General features: G+C 45.2%; 1 protein-coding gene across 1 annotated transcript; it reads left to right on the plus strand.

Moving 5' to 3' along the window:
• Positions 1-2,042: 2,042 nt before the first annotated feature.
• On the plus strand, positions 2,043-14,296 carry LOC125287452 (UNC93-like protein MFSD11). Its single transcript, XM_048233297.1, is given in 15 exon segments — positions 2,043-2,292; positions 2,620-2,761; positions 3,266-3,321; positions 5,082-5,189; positions 5,322-5,401; positions 5,826-5,922; positions 7,052-7,073; positions 7,076-7,109; positions 7,769-7,940; positions 9,446-9,486; positions 9,584-9,649; positions 9,833-9,958; positions 10,370-10,544; positions 11,315-11,450; positions 11,746-14,296. Coding segments are annotated over 14 exon segments (1,371 nt in total). The 5' UTR covers positions 2,043-2,292; positions 2,620-2,665; the 3' UTR covers positions 11,908-14,296.
• Positions 14,297-17,666: the final 3,370 nt, after the last annotated feature.

Below are 17,666 nucleotides of genomic sequence, written 5' to 3' on the forward strand. Positions count from 1 at the left end.
CTAACGCAGCACTGATGGCTAGTGGGCCGTGCTAAGGCAGCACTGATGGCTAGTGAGCCATGCTAACGCAGCACTGATGGCTAGTGGGCCATGCTAACGGAGTGCTGGCGTACAGCTGCATGGTGTGAAGTCCCAGCATGCACTGCTTTAAACCAGCGCTGTAAGCTGCCGCTCCCTGAGACCCACATTAACCTGCCTGCCTCTTCACCTCACGGACACACACACACACTTCCAACACTCCACGCACATGCTTCAAACGCTCAAAACACACGCTTCCAACACTCAACACACACACTTGCAGCGTTCACCTACACGCTTCCAAGGTCAAAATGGCGATAATAACTCAAAACGCTAATTATGCTGTCGCAAGACATTATATGCAGGCAGACCATGGTTCCCCATCATTCAGATTCTGGGGCATAGAAGAACTCTCCAGGCCACTGACGGAACGCAAACATGATTATTTCTGAGATTCTGATACGTTTTTTTATTTCTGAGATTCTGATACGTTTTCAAACTGGAATTGTCATGCATACGTCATGGTTAAAAAACGTATCATAATCTCAAAAATAATCAGGTTATGCAGTCAGCTAAAGACCGCTGCAGGCAGCTAGCCTGGGTTTCCCCATGCTGCCATACACGCACGATTTTACTCATGCTGCTACGCAGCCTGGATTCCATGGACCAAATTTTCACCTTAACAAAGGAACCAATCACAGAACGGAGGGGGGACAGCAGGACGATGACGACACACCGAAGCGCTTATGAGCTACGTACAGACGCATTTGATAGACATTCGTAGCGCCCAATAAACGGCTCTGGGCATTCGTAAACCACGTCTCGTGTGTGTGTTTTCTGAGTCCCTCAGGGTGGTGGCTGAGGAGGTCACACAGTTTCACAGGGTACAGACACCCAGGGGAAGCGAGTGGGGGCAGATTGATTGAGGATACACACTGTTTTTGTATTTGATTTATTTATGTTAAATGGCCGATCCTACTTGAATGTAGCCCACTATGTTAATTTAGGCCAAGAATGGTGAAATGTGCAAATATTTGCTGTTTTATAAAATGCATTGTTGTTAATTAAAGTTTTTAATCTTTCTTAAATTGAATCCGTGTCATTGAGGTTGAAATTGTATTCATGTTTTGTGTGAGGGCTGAACAATAACCAGCCTCTGAACAACTTGTTGTAAAAAGAATAAAATTACTATTAGATGCACAGTTGTGATGATGCATGTCAATGGATAGATTGAACAACTATACTGTTAGCGTCAGTTGACCATGGTAGCGGTGTGTATGAGACCCTAAGTTCAACTCTGAACTTTTAGAACTGAGTCTGAGCACAAGCAAACTGTGACAGCTCCTGCTGCTGTTACCAAGCAACGCCCGACGCCTTGTGACAATACGAGAGAGAGAGAGAGAGAGACTGCAACCGTTTTTACTCTCTACGATCACACACAGAGACACAGAGGAGGTTACTGCTGCAGCCGTTTTTACTCTATACGATCTCACACAGAGGAGGTTACTGCTGCAGCCTGTTTAACTCTGTGGGTGTGATTCACAACCGTCCAGTTGGCTGTTTGCAGAAGGAGTGACGAGTTCCCTGTTCTCTCTAAAAACAAACCAGGAACTTATTGGATACCAGATACAGACCATGAAGTTACTGGACACCAGATAGACCCAAATGTTTAGGGTTTCTCAGAGGCTGACATATTTATTGGATACCAGATAGAGACCCAGATGTTTGGGGTTTCCCAGAGGCTGACATATTTATGTTGCATGTGTTTGGGCCTTTGTATATATACAGTAGGCCCAAACAACATGAACATCATTGAACAACAACACTGAGGTCATTAGAGCACAAATGAGTACAGGCTGAAACAACAGAGCCACACTTGTATGTAACATAGACAGTAAAAGAAAAGTATGTATGTAAGTATATGTGGGACCAGAGCCCATCGAAATTCTCTTGTGGAACTCATTTTCCCATAGTGCACTGTGACATGTGAGTCTGCAGTGTCGGTCAGCTGACGCCTCACATGACAGACGTCCGCGGTGAAGCCATAAATCGTAAATTGAAAAACACCAGCGACAGCATATTTGATGTTCTGCCGTAGATACAGTGGTCACACAGGAAAACTTGACCAGCTAGTCGGCAAGTCACATGGTTTTCATGACAGTCCTATCTGCACGCGACTGGGATCTGCTCGCAAAGGTTATAATGATGGGACCTTTTGTTTAACCCGAAAACTGGTTTGAAACTCAACGTTAAACTACACCACTGATACATTCGGTAAGTTGAGATGCTGATGGCATCCGTCTCGTTTAAGATCAGTTGTGATTAGTAGACCTCAATATCATGGAAAAACGTTTGCGTAGCCAACCATTGTCTCTGTGTCGGTAAAACGTCGCCACAAGACCGCTAATGAAAGACCTTAGCTTATTGTTTGTGCTTAATTATCTAGCTAACTGGTGTACAGCTTCTCACGTCGACTCTTCTCATGTCTGAATATCCTGTACAATGAAACCGATTTGTCTGCCATTAGTTTTATTAGGCTTTGATCATGTCAGTGTAGCGATGTAAAATATAATTTCTCTTTCCTCTGACCTATGCTGATAGGTGGCCGTGAGACGTTGTGGTGACACAGCGAGAGCGTCCCGTCAACATGAGCCCCGAAGGAAAGTCGCTGCTCAACATCATCGTCCTCGGCTTCGGGTTTATGTTCATGTTCACCGCCTTTCAAACATGCGGGAACATCGAGGTAACGTGACGTCAAACCGAACAATTAAAAAGTAAAATATAGGCCCTACTATAATGCAGGCGAGATTATAAGGAAACGAAAGCGGCAGATAACCTGCCCCAAACTGAAAAAGTGTGTCAGTTTTGTCAGGGAAGTAAGTTGGTCGTACAGCGCCTTTCTCCGACACCTGATAAACCTGTTCCATTCTGGATAAAGGCCTAGCCTATGGTAGCTGTGTCATCCCTGAATGTTAGCCTAAGTGCTAGTGTGGGTCTGTACTGCCTCAGACATCAAATCAAGTGCGAGGCAACATCAACAGTTTAAGATGGGCAGAGCTCCAGCCTCCAGCCAAGCGAGTGTTGTGCACTGTTCAGTGAAATGCAATGAGGTGAAATAAGTTTAAATGTAATGTGTAAAATCAGGTAAAGTGGCCGATATGTTTTTGTCCTCTGTCCTGATACCGTGTGGTTTCATAAACGTGGTTCCGTGTGGTTTCATAAACGTGGTTCCTTCTTGTCTTCCCAGCAAACCGTTCTGAAGAGCTACAACAGCTCAGACTTCCATGGCAGCGGATACACCAGGTACCACATCAGGTTCTAACACCCTACCTCATGGTGCTAGGGGTTCTACCACCCTATAGTGTTACAGGTTCTCTCAGTTCCAGCACTGAGAGGTCTCTCAGCTACTGGTTCTCTCGTACACGGAATGGATGCACACACACGCACCAACACACCAGCCAGCTTCATTATTAAGTTACGTCACTCTTTAGAACCGTGTTAGCAGCTGAACACCAGCCAACTCTAGGGTGGTCCCTCATTACTCTGACACCGGTTCTATTGTACTAGGAGTCTAGAACGTTTCACTGTTCTTACTGGTGATTCCATGCTGACTGAGACGCAGGATTTGGCTCATTCTGGCATGCGGATCCCTGTGTACCAAATATGGATATGAGGACGTTTCCTGGTTAGTGTTTATTTATTTTTTTATTTTATTGGGACTAAAACTGTCTCGCACACACGGTCCCTAAACTGTCTGATGACCGTGGCTTAATCTAATAGTGACACTGCATTCCTGTCTCTGAGAGGGTAATTGAATGCAGTCACCCAGCTCAGCAGGTCAGCACAGCTCTCTGTGTGTGTGTGTGCTTGCGCTCAGCACAGCTCTCTGTGTGTGTGTGTGTGTGTGTCAGCAGGTCAGCACAGCTCTCTGTGTGTGTGTGCTCAGCAGGTCAGCACAGCTCTCAGTGTGTGTGTGTGTGTTTGTTGGATGGTGATTGGTGTGTGTTTGCTGGATGTTAAAGGGTGTGTGTTTGCTGGATGGTGTGTGTGTGTTTGCTGGATGTTAAAGGGTGTGTGTGTTTGCTTCACCGTCTCTTCTAGCGGAGTGTGTAGGACATGACCGTGTGGATTTTACCACCCCTGTTGCGTAACTCAACTATCACACTCACACACCATCACACTCACATGATGTGACAAACATCACAGCCTGGCAGCCGCTCACCTCTGTGTCGTTCCGCCATCTTATGTGGCCGAGGTCAGAGTATGAGACCCACACTACTACTACACACAGCAGCTTTAGGACGCCATGTAAAGGCCGCATCACAATATGTGATTAGAATGTTCACAAACCGAGAGTTCCGCATTATGATGCGACAATTACCCTCAGAGATTTTCCCCATAGACTGTATAAAGAACACTGAAACTATAGATCGTTTCCGTAGAATTCTAGAAGGAACCAGGAAAATAATTCACTCCTCAACAGGTTTAAGTCACCGATGATAATCCCCATAGCTGTGACGGATCTCATTTCCCTGAGCATTACCATGGCCCTCAGCAGGAAAAGAAAAACAGGAAGTATATAGCCACACTAAAGCACTTTTCCTCTGTTGCACGCATGCTATTTGTTTATCTAGCACCGGCTTTGCAAATAGCATGTCCACAGACACGGTAGAGTATGTTGCATGATTCAATGAAAGTATGACGTATTGCGACATCAGAAACAAGTCAAATTTTGTAGTTTCTTATGTCTCATTCCATTGAACTAAAGATCCGCTACCCGATCTGGCAAACTAACATAGTGCGGTTATAGCCGATAGAGGGCCGCGAAGCAAATGCAGAAGTGCCTTTCACCCTGTTTCACGAGTTGATGAACCACTGAAACGATTGCTTTAGAGTTTCTAATTTGAATTAAAAGTCTTCAGAGTCGCTAATGAGCAGGATGAGCAGACTTCATGATGAAACACTTAATGTTGGTGGATACGGCCGCCATTATAGGAAAGACCTGGAATGAATGAATGAATGAATGAATAGGTGACTTACTAAAAGTTTGTTTGTTTGTTTAGTATGTCCATCATCTATGGCGTGTTCTCGGCCTCCAACCTCATCGCTCCCTCAGTGGTGGCCGTCATTGGTCCACAGCTGGCCATGTTCTTCAGTGGTCTCCTCTACAGGTGAGCTACACACACACACACGTAAACGTAGCATAAGAGTCAAGATATTAGCATTCAATCTCTCTCTCTCTCTCTCTCTCTCTCTCTCTCTCTCTCTCTCTCTCTCTCTCTCTCTCTCTCTCTCTTCTGTAGTGGCTACATTGCCATGTTTATCCATCCGCTGACCTGGAGTTTCTACACGGCGTCAGTTGTGGTCGGCATCGCCGCAGCAGGTAACCGTTTGGTCCAAGTAAATGGAAATGTTTAAAAAGATGAAAACACTTAACTGTAAATGTAAATCAGGTTTATAGGCCAAGTGCACTTGCGTATACAAGGAATTTGGTGTCATTGGTGCATTTATCCCATCCGTGAATTAGTGAACCACGCAGTGAACACACAGGGAGGTGAAGCACACACTAACCCAGAGCAGTGAGCTGCCTGCTACAGCGGTGCTCGGGGAGCAGGGAGGGGTTAGGTGCCTTGCTCAAGGGCATCCACAGCCGTGGATGTGGGCATGGGAGAGCAGTGCTCAACCACTTCCCCTGTAGAGTTTGAAATGCACACAATCACATGTCTCCACTACTTTAGTAGAAGTCAACTTCCAAACATATTACAGAAGTATACAGTAGGTCATATACTCTCTTCTCTTCTCTTCAGTGTTGTGGACTGCCCAGGGGAACCTGTTGACCATTAACTCCTCAGACAGCACCATCGGCCGGAACAGCGGCATTTTCTGGGCCCTGCTGCAGTTTAGGTAAGCATTCATCTGTCTGTCTGCCTGTCTGTCTGTCTGCCTATAGGGGAGCCTATAGCTAACTCTGTCTGTCTGTTTGCCTGCCTGTCTGTCTGCCTATAGGGAGCCGGGAGCTATAGGCTACCTGGTGTAACCCACTAGCAATTAATTATGCTAAGCTAGGCTAACAGTGTAAACCAGTAGCAGTTAAATATACTAAGCTAGGCTACCTGGAGTAACCCACTAGCAGATAGATAGATAGATAGATAGATAGATAGATAGATAGAGATTGATTGATAGATACTTTATTGATCCTCAAGGGGAAATTTTAGAAGTTAATTATGTTAAGATAATTATGCTAAGCTAGGCTACCTGGAGTAACCCACTAGCAGTTAATTATGCTAAGCTAGGCTAACAGTGTAACCCAGTAGCAATGAATTATGCTAAGCTAGGCTAACAGTATAACCCAGTAGCAGTTAATTATGCTAAGCTAGGCTACCTGGAGTAACCCACAAGCAGTTAATTATACTAATATAGGCTACCTAGAGTAACCCACTAGCAGTTAATTATGCTAAGATAGGCTAACAGTATAACCCAGTAGCAGTTAATTATGCTAAGCTAGGCTACCTGGAGTAACCCACTAGCAGTTAATTATGTTAAGCTAGCCTACCTGGAGGAACCCACTAGCAGTTAATTATGCTAAGCTAGGCTAACGGTGTCAGACTGGGTTATTGCATGCACAGAGAAGAGAAGGGGCCGATCGTCTTATCCAACTCAGATAAGCTGATTTCCCAAAACATTGGAGTGTTCCTCCAAATACAAAGTGTCTGCTACACCAGAAACACACACACACACACACATACACACACCAGAAACACACTATCATACACACATAGCTATTACCCACACAATCATACACACACATATCTTAACTAAACATGAATAATCACTACACCCATGCATTATACACCCACATGTATTGCCTACACAATAATCATACACACATGTATTAAAGATAAAATACAAAATCATACACTAAGATGGAAGTTACCCATTAACACACCCTTATCATTAACTAAAGACACATTGAACTATTGGGATTGACACAACACCATAACAAACCACATGTCCTTTCTTCTCTGTGTTCTAGCATGTTCTTACACACACTGTATGCATCTACATCGCCTGGCACACAATCATACACACATGCATTACCCACACACAATCATACACACACATGCATTACCCACACACAATCATACACACACATAATCATACAACAGAAATCATTATATACACACACACTCACTAAAGACACACAGACATACCCATGGGGACTGTGTCATACACACACAATCATACACACATGCATTACCCACACACACACACACACACACACACACACACACACAATCATACAGACACATACATACAGCGACTAACAGAAATCAGTATATACACATACACTCACTAAAAGATTCACACAGACATACCCATGGGGACTGTGTCACACACACACACAAAGTCTTTTGACTCTGAGGGAGATTCCACAGTTCTTTATTGACCACTGGGGACAGATTAACTTCTAGGAATTGAATAGAAGTGCAGCTGATTTTAGCAGATTATTGCTTTTTCTCTGTCTGTGTGTGTGTTGAGACTGATGACTGTAAGAGATTATGTTCTGGGAATGATGCATGTGTGTGTATGTGATGAATGGTCATGTGGTGTGTGTGTGTGTGTGTGTGTGTATTGGGGGGGGTCATCAGTTTATCAATCATGTCTGTCACAGTCATCAGCCTGGTTGTGCTCATTGAATTGTGTGTTTAATGGATGATGTTTCTTCTGTGTGTGTGTGTGTGTGTGTGTCCAGATAAGGACCGCCAGACGCTGTTCATCTCCTTGACGGTCATTAGTCTGGTGGGGAGCTTCCTGTTTTTCCTGATCCAGCGGGTCGAACCAGACCCCGCCCCTTCTGAGGCCTCCGAGTCTCTGTTGCCCGCGGAAACCACACTCACAGACAGCAGCCCTGCAGTGCTTGCGTGAGTTCAGCAGGGGGAGACACACGCACACACACACAGACACGCGCACACACACACACACACACACACAAACCATAGATCCTCTGAAAGGAAGAGTTGCTGCCACGCTGGCTTGAGTTACAGCAGTCATTAGATAAACTCAATAATTAATTAAACGGAGTGCCATGTCATCTGCACAGGACGGAGATGTTTAGGAGGAGAGATGGTGTCCTGCAGCTTTGCACAGGACAGAGATGTTTAGGAGGGGAGATGGTGTCCTGCGTGCATGGTGTCCTGCGTTGGTCACAACCAGGCTTGGAATTTCACCATTCTGGGGGCAAGGCCACTTGGCCTTCAGTTGGGCGTATTTGGTGGGGGGCACCAAGGCCACATGTCAGGGCACCAAGGCCAAAGTTAACTATACAGTAGTTGGCTATAACAATGATCAAAGTTTAGCATATTCACTGCAGTAGACCTGCATCACTGTATGAAACATTACAAAAACATGAAATGAAAACATGACATATTACATAGAACTGTAAATCATCTGACTATCTAGGCTATATATATAACATTTATTTTATATTTGGCCTGTTATGAAATCATGTATTGAACAATTTAATCACAGCTCAGCTTTAAGAAACTCAAATAGCCTAGATGCATGCTTAGCATTTTGTGATCATTAAGGCTACTTTCACAAATTCTTAGTCAGCTGTACTGATTTACCAATATCTAGGCGATATTTGTAACATTTATTTTGTATTTGGCCCGTTATGAAATCATGTGGAACAATTTAAACACATTGTAAAACTTAAAGCCCAAATTTGGAGACATCCATGTATGTCGAACTTTACTGCAAATTCAAAACTGGATTACTGAACGGCTAACTGTACAGGGACTGCTTTACACCTTTGTGTTCGTAAGGTCTCCTGTTTATTCTGATATATGGTTTGTCATGTGTTAAAAGAAGGGTTCGTAAAGTATTCCACCGAGATGAATGGGTAGGGAGATCATGGGACGAAAACCTTCAGTAGAATGTATGATTAAATTGAATTATATTATTTACTTTTCTCATGAACCGCTCAACACAGCAATTATCGGCTAACATCGCTTAAAAAGCTGAGAAAAGCTCTTTCATGTGATAATGCGGATGTCTGTGTGATGAATAGGCTACTTCGCGAGTAGTTCAACTTATTTTGACAGGCCACAGGCTAAATAAAATTGCTATTAGTAGGACGCAAAGCAGAATATTGAAAGAAGGGGGTACCAAGGCCACCGTACCCTGTAAACCTCTGATTTTCAAAGGGGCCTCACGGCCAACGCAAGGGGCCGTGAAATTCCTACCCTGGTCACAACATTTACACATTTTATTACAGTTAGAACATTTAAAGTAAAAGAGGATTTAAAACATTTACACATTTTATTACAGGTAGAATATTTACACATTTTATCAGTTAGAACATTTACATTTGCATTCTGAACTGCAGCTCTGCCTGTCTTAATTTTGTTGTTGTTGTTGTTTACAGAGCACCTCCTGGTTTAGGCTTCCAGGCCCTGGACGCCTTCAGTAAGTCCAGCGCTGTTATTTAAGTCCTCTCTCTCGTTTCAACTTTGGTTGTCGTACACTGCCATTGGTCACTGTTGTGTTTGTGTGTGTTTCACAGAGAAGGCTTTGAAGCTGTTTGTCACCAAAGAAATGCTGTTGCTCAGTATATCCATAGCCTACACGGGTAAGAAGTAGCATTTTATACATGTGACGTATGTGATGAGGTGAAGACAGAGAGTGTGTGTTCCCACTTGCCCATTAAAAGCTTGCCTTCGTCCACCTATAGAGTGACTGTTTTAATGTCCCTGTGTGTGTGTGTGTGTTCATGTGTGTGACCTTTGACCTTTCTGGCCCCGGTGCCCTACAGGGCTGGAGTTGACCTTCTACAGTGGCGTATATGGCACCAGCATTGGGGCCATGACTGTGTTTGGAGACAACGCCAAGAGCCTGATCGGCCTCTCTGGCATCTGCATCGGCATCGGGGAGATCCTGGGTGTGTGTGTGTGTGTGTGTGTGTGTGTGTTGTGTTCTCTGTGATGTCATTGTGAAGTGCTTGCTTGTCCTCTTTGATAATGACCCCTAGTCCAGCCTGGTTTAAGCACAGATCAAACTCTCTACACTGTCAACAGTCCAGGGTCCTGTTGGTGAAATCTGCCTACATTCTGGCTTCTGATGTTCTACTCGTGTGATATTAACTGCAAAGTGCCATGGTAGTGTGATCAAGCAATGACGTCCTCAAGTGAGACTGGGAGACTCTCTGTTGCTAATCTTAGTAGAAAGTGCTGCTCTGTTTAGTGAAGGGTGTTGAAAGTGCTGATGTGTTTTGTAAAGGGTGTGAGTGAGTTGGGTGTTGCCAGTGTATCCTGATGGTGAGTGACTGGGTGTACTTGCGCTGTCTGTCCAGGAGGGGGCATATTTGGGATGCTGAATAAGTATATCCAGGTGGGACGGAACCCTGTGGTGCTGCTGGGGCTGGTCACACACTTTGTGGGGTTCTTCCTGATCTTCCTCAACATCGCCAGCGACGCTCCCATCGCACCTGAGGAGGGGACACACCTGCAGGCCTTCATCACGCCCAGGTGAGCCAGAGAGAGTGTATATATATATAATGAGGGAAATTTGGTCTCTGCATTTAACCCAATCGGTGAATTAGTGAAACACAAACAGCACACAGTGACGTGAAGCACACACTAATCCCGGCACAGTGAGCTGCCTGCTACAATGGCGGCGCTCGGGGAGCAGTGAGGGGTTAGGTGCCTTGCTCAAGGGCACTTCAGCCGCAGCCCACTGGTCGGGGCTCGAACCGGCAACCCTCCGGTTACAAGTCCAGAGTGCTAACCAGTGGGCCACGGCTGCCCCCAAAATCCAGGAGGTGTATGCGAGAGAAGCTCCTGGCTGCAGCAGATCAAGTCACGTGATCGCTAGTGATCCACATTGTCACACGCACACCTAATGTTTATTTTGTGCGGCTACTTAGTTCAAGTGGCATTGATGAGTTAGTCACATTATTTTTTCTACACGGTATTATATGTAAACATTAGGCATTTGGTCAGTTGTAAACAAATAAATCTCCCTTTTTGAAATGTTACCCTTTTGTAAATGGACTGAAGTTCGCTCTAAATATCAACTTTTTATCAACTTTTATTATGCTAACCGTTAGCATCTCTATGGGATTTCTCATATACATTAGCCATAAGCTAATGCATTAGTTTCTATTCTGTAAGGTCTGCTTAGTTTTACAGTGAAACCTAAGTAAAGTTTTGAAAGGAACTTCAGCTTCAGTGGGTATTGTGTTTGTGTGAGTAGGATGTGTAATGTGTGTGTGTGTGTGTGTGTGTTGTCCTGGCAGTGTAGAGGTGGCTCTGTTGTGTAGTTTCCTGCTGGGTTTTGGAGACAGCTGCTTCAACACGCAGCTGCTAAGCATTGTGGGATACATGTTCCGCGAGGACAGTGCCCCAGCCTTCGCCGTCTTCAAATTCATCCAGGTAGGTCACCATGGCCACTGCACTGACCAATCAGAGCACAGCTCAGAGCAATTGCCTGTCATTGCACATTCAAATTAGTGTGCCAACCTATCAGATCAGAAAGCATTGAGAACAGACCAATCAAAGTGCAGATAGCTCTGTGATAGATATTTCTCGAACCAATCAGAGTGCAGACAGAGTAGAACACGATCCTGTGATAGGACAGTCCTGTTAGAGAATCATCTGTTAATCTTGTTGGTCTAATGATGTCTTTCTCTCTCTCTCTGTGTGTTTGTTTGTGTGTGTGTGTGTGTAGTCCATCATGGCGGCAGTGGCGTTCCTGTACAGTAACTACCTGCTGCTGCACTGGCAGCTGTTGGTGCTGGTGGTGATGGGTTTTCTGGGCACGCTCAGTTTCTTCGTGGCCGAGTGGCTCGCCGTCCAACGCAAGCGTGACTCTGACTACGACAGCATCTAACCCGCCCAACCTGCCCTGGTGCACGGCCTGCCTGGTGCCCAACACACACACACACACACGCGCATACACTGTGTGTGTGTGTGTGTGTGTGTGTGTACTTGCCTGCCCAGGGGTGGGTGGCAGGGGCACATGAGGGGCGTTCTGTTCCGCTGTGGAAGGCCAGCTGACCACTCCTCAGCACAGGGTGGCACAGTCCAGTCTCTGGGGCTCTGCTGACTGGGGGGGAGCTGGCATGAGAGACTGTGCCAAGCAGCCATATTTTCCTTCCTTCATTTGTTTTTTGTTTTGTTTTGTGTAATGTTTGATTTGTTTGTTTTGTTTTGTGTAATGTTTGATTTGTTTGCTATCCAGAGAACCTGGACAATCAAGGAAGAATCCACTGATGGTGCCTGTTCCACTCCGGTGGATAAGACTTTTGTGATTTCACACACACACACACACACACACACACACACTACTTACTACACTGTCACAAAGGGAGATTCGGTTCGATTTAGTTTACTTTATAAGACTCAGGAGAGTGCACTTCTGGACATCAGTTGGAGTGTGTGTGTGTGTGTGTGTGTGTGTGTGTGTGTGTGTTTCGGGAGAGAAAAAACACTCCCCCTGAAGCTGGAGGTGTGTTGACAGAACTGTTGCAGAATGAAGGGCCTGGATGAGCACAGGAGTGAAGTTGTTTTTATTTATTTTATTATGTTGATCACCAGGGACAAGTCTGCCAAAGAGTTCGCTGTGACTGAAAGCTTTTCCCCGTCTCTGCATTGCTTTGTGCCTCGTGTGTGTGCACACCTGTGTTAGTCACTTTGACTAACGCCTCTCCTGAAAGGATGAGATGTCGGACAGGAATGCCTGTGTGTTAGCATAATGGCTGTGTGTGTGTGTGTTAGCATAATGGCCGTGTGTGTGTTTGTTAGCATAATGGCCGTGTTTGTGAGTAACAAACGAATCTTTGAGTTCTCTGGACATGAGAGGACTAGATTGAGGAGACCAGGAGTGAAAAGAAGAGGACTACAAAACAGGAGAACAGGACTACACTTCCTGCATATGTAGGCTTACTCTAGAACTGGCCAGGCCTACACTTCCCATGAGCCTTTGCTGTGCTATGAGATTAGCATTTTGAACACTGGCCCTATTCAGACCGCAAGCGTGGCAACTGCCTGTCAGCTGCGTTACCTGTATGTTTTTATTTCCGCTCCCATGTTAACATGTTAGAGCTTGCACACTACCTGCGTGACACGCACGTCTCAGGTGTGGCTTGAGCCGTGCTGAAAACGTGTGCATGCTACAAATAGGACTGGCGCCTATTTTTCACGCAAGCATATTGGAAGCGTTTCCATTCAACGGTGAAGAGATATTTTAATAATCAGACTGGCTGCAGCAGTGCCACATCAGGGACGTTTCTCACATGAAACGCGACGCAGCAGCCATGAACCAGACTGGCAATGCACACTCTCTGGTCTCTGCATTTATCCCAATCCGTGAATTAGTGAAACACACACAGCACACAGTGTACACACAGTAAGGTGAAGCACGCACTAATCCTGGCGCAGTGAGCTGCCTGCATCAACAGCGGCGCTCGTGGAGCAGTGAGGCGTTAGGTGCCTTGCTCAAGGGCACTGCAGCCGTTCCTACTGGTCACACACACACACACACACTTGCAGCACGCTTCCAAGGTCAATATGGCGATACGAACTCAAAACGCTAATTATGCTGTCGCAAGACATTATATGCAGGCAGACCAAGGTTCCCCATCATTCAGATTCTGGGGCAGACCACGGACATCATTTAAAAACCCCATATGGAGGAAGGAGGCATATTGGATCCATACACTTGACACACTTGAGTCTCGAGGTCTAAGTGGAGGATTAAGTTGATCTGGTTTCCTGTAGACCTGGAGTATTTAAAGTGAGTGGACTCGGGTTCCTTCCCTCGGATCATCCACGCTGGCTCTGATATGCTACAAGTCATAGAGGGGATTGAAGAACAAAAGCTCATGATGCTTTGAAATGTGATATGATCTGTTTATTATTGCACTGGAACTCTTATTGTCTTGTGTTTCTTATAATGATTGTATTTTATACCACATATTTGTCTTTTTACGGGCCGACGCCCCCCCTCTGGCTGATGATTGGAGTGCGAGTGGGCCCAGGGATGCCACAGGCTAATTGTAGGTGCGGCCCCTTTCCCACACCTGAGGGTGTTCACATTTTAACTGGACAGGGCCTCTCTCCCCATGGACTCTGATGGAGATGTAACCTACATTGAAACGTTAGTCATTTTGCTGCACCGTTCAGAAATAAAAAGCATAAAATATAAAAAGCATCGTTAACTTTTGTGTGCCCTGGGGATCCTCCTTTTACTGCAAAATAAAAAAAAGTTTTAATTTTCATTTCTAAGTATCTGTGTTGGTTTTGAATGTTTCAACTGGAAACCCTCTGGGAACAGATTGAAAGGGTCAGAGCATTGGCTACTGGGTAGTGGGGCTAATAAGTTAGAACACACAGTGTTGGGGTATTGGGGCTAATATGCTAGAACACAACAGGGCTGTAGTCAAGACCACCCTTTTTCCGAGTCCAAGACCAGGACTCGGGGATGGATTACTGCACGGGCCTACCGAGGGGGCCAGGGGCCCAAGCCTTTGCATGGAATCATTAGAACACACAGTGTTGGGGTAGTGGGGCTAATATGATACGCAGTGTTGGGCTATTGGGGCTAATATGTTAGAGAACAGTGTTGGGCTATTGGGTAGTGGGGCTAATATGCTAGAACACACAGTGTTGGGGTATTGGGTAGTGGGGCTAATATGTTAGAACACACAGTGTTGGGATATTGGGGCTAATATAGAACACAGTGTTGGGGTAGTGGGGTTAATTTGGGCAGCCGTGGCCCACTGGTTAGCACTCTGGACTTGTAACTGGAGGGTTGCCGGTTCGAGCCCCGACCAGTGGGCCGCGGCTGAAGTGCCCTTGAGCAAGGCACCTAACCCCTCACTGCTCCCCGCCCGCCCGTTGTAGCAGGCAGCTCACTGCCCCGGATTAGTGTGTGCTTCACCTCACTGTGTGTACACTGTGTGCTGTTTGTGTTTCACTAATTCACCGATTGGGTTAAATGCAGAGACCAAATTTCCCTCACGGGATCAAAAAAGTATATATACTATACTATACTACACTATACTAATATGTTAGAACACAGTGTTTGGGTAGTGGAGCTAATATGCTAGAACACACAGTGTTGGGGTATTGGGGCTAATATAGAACACAGTGTTGGGGTAGTGGGGCTAATATGTTAGAACACACAGTGTTGGGGTATTGGGGCTAATATAGAACACAGTGTTGCGGTATCGGGGCTAATATGCTAGAACACACAGTGTTGGGGTATTGGGGCTAATATAGAACACAGTGTTGCGGTATCGGGGCTAATATGCTAGAACACACAGTGTTCGGGTATTGGGGCTAATATAGAACACACAGTGTTGGGGTATTGGGTAATGGGGCTAATACCATCACTTATCTTCTACACAGGTCACATTCTCACCTAGACAAGGGGAAAAGTGCTGTGAGAATCATGTTCTTTGATTTCTCAAGTGCTTTTAACACCATCCAACCCCTCAGACTGGGAGACAAGCTCTTGCAGATGGGTGTAGACGCTCACCTGGTAACCTGGATTACAAATTACCTGACCAAGCGACCACAGTTCGTCAGACTAAAGAACTGTCTCTCTGACACTGTGATCAGCAGCACCGGAGTGCCACAGGGAGCTGTGCTCTCTCCAGTCCTGTTCACCCTGTACACATCTGACTTCTGCTACAACACCGAGTCATGCCACATGCAGAAGTTTTCTGACGATACTGCAATTTTGGGGTGTATCAGGAACGGGCAGGAGAAGGAGTACAGGAGCCTGGTGGAGGACTTTGTGCAATGGTGCAAACTCAATCATCTTCAACTCAACACTTCAAAGACCAAGGAGATGGTGGTGGATTTCCCTTGGTCTAAGCCCACTTGCTACCAGTCCCCATTGATGGGGTCAATGTGGAGGTGGTAAGCACCTACAAGTATCTGGGTCTCCACCTGGACAATAAACTGGACTGGTCAGCCAACACTGCGCTCTACAAGAAAGGGCAGAGCAGGCTGTACTTCCTGAGGAGGCTGCGGTCCTTTAGGGACCGTTCGTTATTTATAACGGGGTCACCGGAGGAAAATAGGGGAGGGTCATGTCTTTTTATTCTTTGTTGAGGGAGGGTCACCTAACTTTTTTTTGTCTAGGAGGGGGGGTCACCCATCTTTTGTATTAATGAAAACAGCAAAAAATCAAAGTGGCTTGTTTGATTGTTGATTTCTGTCGCCATATAACATTCTCTTTCGTTCCATAGCTCTGTCAACATTGAACAATGAAAATAAGGGAGATTTCCCAGGTTTCTCACGCAAAATACGGAAAATGTCAACATTCGTCCCCATTAACGTTGGAAGGGTTGGAGCCACAAAGTAGCCTACTTTATTCACGCCTAACAGCCTATATCCATTTGGTCAACTTTATCCAGCCCTAAAAAAGCTAAATGTAACTTTGGTTTACTTGTAGTTTACCGTGTAGCCTAGCCTAACTTTAAACAGTGTGCATGCTTATAAAGCATACTTGTGCTTCATTCATCCACACATCCAGCTCCTAACGTTTTGACAAGCATTTCTATCAATTGACCTTGTTCCTGCCCATCTTTAGCTTTGCTGTCTCCATCCTTTCTGTTTTTGTTGTTTGCAAAAAAAATATATAGTAGGCCCTATTTATTGGTAACCAGTAACAAGTGCAATTTGTTAATCGCTGTCATTCTCTCTCCTGCCAACAAAAATGTGTTACGTTCCAAGTAGCAGTGCGTAATTCTGCTTCATAAAGTTGAACAAATACATTGGTCATATAAATAGCAAGTTTATGGTCTACAGGGTAGAGTTGGTAAGTTATGGTAGATCAACTTGGAGTGAATATACACAAATCTGGCGAAACACGGAAGTAAAGCAGCGCCGCCATTACTCGCGTTGCCTTTGCTGCTAAGGAAGTAGCGAGCAACATGTTGGTCCCGAGGCTGTAGCAGACGTTAGCTGTAGATCTTAAATCTTCTTTTCTTAATTTTTATTTAGTAATGATGCTGCTCAGTGATGCCGGGACAAGCGTGTTGTGTGGTCGGCTGTTTTAACAACAGTAGGAATATACAGACTTAGAATTAAACCGTTTGTGAAATTCACAAACCTTTGTTGCACATTGATTGAGTGTGTTTACAGGCTTACAGAGTTCCTTGTCGTGTGGAGGACCAAGATGTGCGTTAAAAGTGGATGAAATACATACGATTAATAAAATAATCCTGAATACCATTAAGAACATGTATTTTACTGCTACAAGTGGTCGTGGCTAATAGTTATTTGCAACTTCTGAAGCTTGTGAACATATTAGCAACACAGCTACTAATGACAGCGTTAGGTTTATTGTTGTCATTAATTAATACACGTCTTAATACATTATGTTGTCAATAAATTACCTTCATCGGTAAGTTTTGGCCACTGCCTGACATCATCTACCCAATGTTCCCTTTCACCTGACATTTTTTCATGAGCAGGATCTCCTATTTGATATTCTCTGACAGGATGCTTTCATTGAAAAGCCATTAGAAGGCACCGGCAAGTGTCACACCATCACACTCCGCAGGCACGCAGTTATGGCGGCAGGCAACATGGCGGCGCCCATAAAGTTCGCCGCGGATTGGTGTATACAGGGGG

Source organism: Alosa alosa, chromosome 22, assembly GCF_017589495.1.
Source record: "Alosa alosa isolate M-15738 ecotype Scorff River chromosome 22, AALO_Geno_1.1, whole genome shotgun sequence".
NCBI classification, from domain to species: Eukaryota; Metazoa; Chordata; class Actinopteri; order Clupeiformes; family Clupeidae; genus Alosa; species Alosa alosa.